General features: G+C 43.8%; 1 protein-coding gene across 1 annotated transcript in view; it reads right to left on the bottom strand.

Moving 5' to 3' along the window:
* Positions 1 to 772: 772 nt before the first annotated feature.
* Positions 773 to 5,067, bottom strand: part of alkbh5 (alkB homolog 5, RNA demethylase) — a gene marked incomplete at its 5' end in the record, with an annotated part of 6,669 nt that continues 2,374 nt past the window's right edge. Inside the window, 4 exons of the mRNA XM_084072043.1 lie at positions 773 to 2,385; positions 3,022 to 3,144; positions 3,735 to 3,815; positions 4,536 to 5,065. Of these exons, the coding sequence (XP_083928169.1) occupies positions 2,217 to 2,385; positions 3,022 to 3,144; positions 3,735 to 3,815; positions 4,536 to 5,065 (903 nt within the window). The 3' untranslated portion in view covers positions 773 to 2,216. The remainder of the gene's footprint in view (positions 2,386 to 3,021; positions 3,145 to 3,734; positions 3,816 to 4,535; positions 5,066 to 5,067) is intronic.

The following is a 5,067-nucleotide window of genomic DNA, read 5'->3' as shown; positions in this document are numbered from 1 at the left end:
AGAAATTCAATCTCTCAAAGAGTTTTACAACCTCATTCATGTAAAGCTAATTATCATAATTGTTACCAATTTGTGGTAGGTAAAAATGCCTTTATAAGTGAGAAATTAAATTTCTCAATGAGTTTTACAACTTCATTCACGTAAAGCTAATTATCATAATTGTTACCAATTTGTGGCGGCCAGATCGGTTTGTGCGGTTATAATTCAATTTAGAAGTGAGCATAACTGTGTTTTATTCATTCCCAGGTACCTGAGTATACAGTAGAGTTTGGAGATGAGCCCTTTGTAATGGAATATGGCCAATGAATGTGGGCCCTAATTCATGAACATTTGGGATTATTTTCACTGACCTGCTAAATGCTCTGAATCAGACAATGTGACCACATCCTTATGAAACCATCCTAATGACTTTATGCATCCACAACTTTGAATTCCAGGTCAACTGCCTCCTGACGTTTTCCATTGGTGAGTTTTGACAATACATATCTTTACATTTGGAGCTTTGGGTGAGTTTTGTTAACCTTCACAAACCTTGACCTTCTAATTTCTTAACCACTTAAGGCCAATTTGAAAAAAATAGCTCAATTCATGGTGTAAGGCATTGTGAAATTTAGCATTTGCTGAAATTTCTCACCCGACATGCTCAAAATAGGTATACCAGGGTGAAATTGGTTAATTAAAATGTGAATTCTGTTTTAAAATGGCAATCCCTTTAAAACAAGAAAACGGCTCCGAGTGGAGTACGGGCTAAGCCATCAGGACATGCTATGGATGTTTTTTCATTACTAATTAACTAATCCAAACATCATCCAATACCAAATTGGAAAGATTCGATTTGTTTTCCTGATTTAGGTAGTAATGAAAAAATACACCTGTGGCACTAAGTTGAAAGAAAATAAGTTCAAATCGAGGGGTCAGTGTAAAAAAGCCCTTAGTTGTTTTTTCCAGAACGCCATGCGGTAATTTGTGATAACCTTACAACTTATTCAAGATATGACTGGTGTCGCAGATAGATTCAACCCAAAAACATGTTTATTAGGGATGCACGATATATCAGTCAGCTCATCGCTACCGGCAATTGCTTATACCTATATCAAAACTATGCACAATATGTTGCCACAAATATGACATTACCAATGCTGCGATGACAGGTGTGCTAGCCTAAAACATTTTTTTCTACATTTAAGCTAAAAGACAAAAACTCCAGCACACGGTCTTGAAATGCAAGAAACATTTTTTTTCTTGCATTTGAAGACGGTGAGCGGTAGTTTATTTCTTTCAGTGCGTTGGGGCCTCGTCTGGTCTTCTCCTACGCACCCCGTCGCCTTTGTAGGTGTGCAAAAGACTTTTTAATCTACATTTAAGCTGAACTAATTTGTGCTCATGTCCTTCTGTAAATGCAGACAGCGTAGTGTTTAGAAATAAAACAGAACAGTAGTTTTGTTTTGGGGCGTTTTTGTCTGCACCAAGAATCACAGTTAAGTATAAAACTCTAATAGTGAAAAATAAATAGGTATCATTATCAGCTGCAATGACCATGGGAATAATAGGTTATACGCAAAAATGCCATTATCGTGCATCCCTACTGTTTCTACAGCCTGCAGCTACAGTTTCTGTATCTGGAACTGAGCTACGGGAAGGTAACAAGGGATAATCGTCGGTCTGGAAACGTATGTGTGCCGTCAGAGCTGTGTGTGAAAAAAACAGTACAGGTTTCTGTTTGCACAAACGTTCCCCCCAATCAAAGTGTATACACGCTCAACATTATAACAACTTACATAACAATTCTTTTTTTTGTTTGTGTCTCCTTTGTACAAGTCCATACATACATCTTTTTTTCCCATTAGCTCTGGAGGTCTGTACATCTTAAGTTACAAAAAAATACATGCCATTTTGATTTCTATGAACACAGAAACAAAACAAAGCAAAAAAAAGCATATCGTGGAGAATCTTTTACAGTATAACAACAGAGTATAACTGCAGTTATAAGTAAGTGCTGGCTTTAAGTCTGCCAGAGAGAAAACACACGGCCACAAACTGATTTAGATTCAAATCAAAAACACTAAAGGTGATGATAGTTCTCCTCACGGCAGACTAACACTGGAGCGAGAAAGTGGCAAAAATAATCTGAGGTGTAAAACATGCAGGGACTGGTGTGTATGTGTGTGTGTGTGTGTGTGTGTGTGTGTGTGTGTGTGTATGCGTGTGCAAAGTCCTCAGTGACGTCTCATTTTGACTTTGCGTCCTGAACTTTCTCTGTGTTTGTCGTGCTCGTGGCCACCGCCGCGTCGCCAATAATTCTCTGAGCTGTTGCTATGGCGACGGTGACGGCCGGAGAGGGATGGGCGTCTGTTCTCCTCCTTATCCATCTCTAGAACCCTGGGCCTGGTGGAGAGAGAGAGAGGGACGGAGGGAGGGAGGGGCAGACAGACAGATACACAAGAGAAGTCCATCGAGATAATAAGGCATTGCAGAGTGAGTAATAATCATAAACTGTACATCACAAATGTGTCCACTCACTGCACACACCATCACCTTTGTTATGCACTTCACGCACCTCAATATCGGCAATTACTTTGACTTTTTGGGTAACATTGGTATGTGCACGTGTGCAGCTCATGTGTTCAACATTTTTAACCACTTTCGTGAAATAACAGATCTAGCAGATTGTCTATTTCTGAAAGGTTTTGAATAGACCCTTAAGTGTGTTTATCTTTATTTTTGCGTATAAGTTAAATGTTATCAAATCAAATATAAATGTTAATCAAATCTGGTTCCCAACCTAACCGATCTACAAGCTCACAACGGCTCACATTGCGAGGCGTTGTGAGTTTGTAATAATATAATAATATACAGTATCTGTGGAACCGAGTCAAACAAAATGTAATGCCTGAACTGCTACACGTCCAAGTGCTTGTCAGGGTGGGGGGTCCCCAGTTCAAATATGATTTTTTTGGGTGGGTCATGGCATGGCCTGAAAAGTCTGGGAACCCTTGACCTAAAACAAAGCCAGTAAAGTACCTGTGAGCGGCATCGCTATCTGCCCTGCGATGAGAACGCTTTGCTTTTAGAGGAGCAGGTCTCTCCGGTGGAGAGGAACGCAGAGGGCTGTCTGAGTCAACACGAGGTGCATCGGGCCTCGTCCTGACAAACACAGAGGGAGCAAGGGTTAGAACCAGAGGAGAAAAACTAATAGAATACGCATTTAGTTGAGGTGCTGGGTAGAAAAAGATCATGAAGGAAAATACATAAACCTGCACAGTGCACACTCATCTGCTCCAATGTAATTTAAGGATAACGTTACTAAAACGTTATTACATTGGAGCAGATGAGTGCGTGGGTTTATTATTTTTCTTTTAGAACCAGAGGACAACATTTTATTATTCATTACATAACTAGTCTCCCACAATTTTCAAATGCTTCCGTCAGATAAGTCTGGAGCACGGAAGCGCTGAAAATGATCCGGGGGAAAGTGGATGCCACACCGGGTAAATTTGTCCTAAAATAAATCAAATTAGTCAAAAGTATTATATAACCTAATGCTTGGGAGAAATGGGAATTCAAAAATATGTTTTAAAGATATTTTAGATTATATTTGAACGGAAATGGCCAACAGATGACAGGGTGCTTTCTCTGCTTTCGGGAAGGTGTAGTTCCAGACTCTATATGGCATTCAGAGATTGTGGAATAGTTAGTCTGGCTACGCTAGATAACTGACTGCAGCATTGACTCACTTCCTGAGGATGATGACCGCACGCCTCTCCTTGATGTCCTGGGGTCGGATACAGTGGGTGATGTCGTCAGCAGCGTAGCCACTAGGAGAGAAGACAGGCTCTGTAAGTCAGTGGGTTCTCTAAGTGGAGTTTGGGGAACCCCCCACAGGGGTCCTTGGCTTGAGGAGGTTCCAGGGGGTCGCCAGCTAAATTATTGATACTGTAGAGGTTAGGAATAGGAAGTTAAATATCAACCTGTACAGTCTGCAACTCTGAGCGTGCACAACTGGAAGAGTTATGGGGTACCAGTGGCCTATTACATACCAAACTGGGGGTCCTTGAAATTAAAAAAAGTTTGAGAGTTACCCTTTAACTTACTTTGTCCCTGCAGTCCTCGCCACATCTGTCATTCTATCAACACTAGGGTTGGGATCCTTTGGGATTTTAACGATTCCCTCTTAACGGTTCCCTTTAACGATTCCTTTAAGGGGGTTACAAATGGACCCTTACAGGTCTGTAACTCTGAGAGTGTAGAAATGTACATTTGTACACGGTCAGAGTTATGGTGGTCCTTCTAATCTAAAAAGGTTTGAAGTCTACTGGCATTGTATAGCAGATATTAAGTCCACACATACAGTACCAGCTCTGACAGTGTGAGAAAACCTGGTACCGGAAACGGTTCCAAATGTGACGGAACCGATTCCGGTTCCTCAACGTTCCTCCGATTCCGGATCCCAACCCTAATCAACAGGTCACACAGCAGGGGGCCGGCCCAGACAGCCAGACACACACACACACACACACACACACACACACACCTACCTGAGTACCGTGACGCTGCCTCTCTTCACCGGCAGGATGTGCACCGGCTCCGACACGCGGATGGGCTTGAACTGGAAGCGGCAGCCGAAGCAGAGGGCGCTGTCGCTGAAGAAGGACACCGACACGATGGGGCGAGCGAAGATGTGCAGGGGGTCGACGTGCGACACGATGCAGCCCCCCGGCTGGTAGTCGTTGATGACGGCGCTGTTCACGAAGCCCTCCGGGATGACCCCGTTGGACACCAGGCGCTTGATCACCAGCTTGTGCACCCAGTCCGGGATGTCGTCCACCTCGCCTTTGCGGTACAGCCTCTCCTGGCCCGGCCCTCGCTTCTCCAGCTGAGCGCCGTACGTGTACCCTTCCCCGAAGAAGTACTTGTTCCGCAGGGGCGCCCGGTCCACCGTGTGCTCCCGGTACTGCCCGGCTTCCGCGCTGGCCACCACCTCGTCGATCTTCTCCTCGATGGAGGCGCACTCCTCGGCGTGAAGATGCTTCTTCTGCTCGATGCCGCTCTTCACCCTGCGGGCCTCCT

Source organism: Gymnoscopelus microlampas, assembly GCF_963454915.1.
Source record: "Gymnoscopelus microlampas genome assembly, chromosome: 2".
In the NCBI taxonomy this organism is placed as follows: domain Eukaryota; kingdom Metazoa; phylum Chordata; class Actinopteri; order Myctophiformes; family Myctophidae; genus Gymnoscopelus; species Gymnoscopelus microlampas.
Note: the sequence above shows the minus strand (reverse complement) of the source record. Positions and strands in the feature narration are given on the sequence as shown.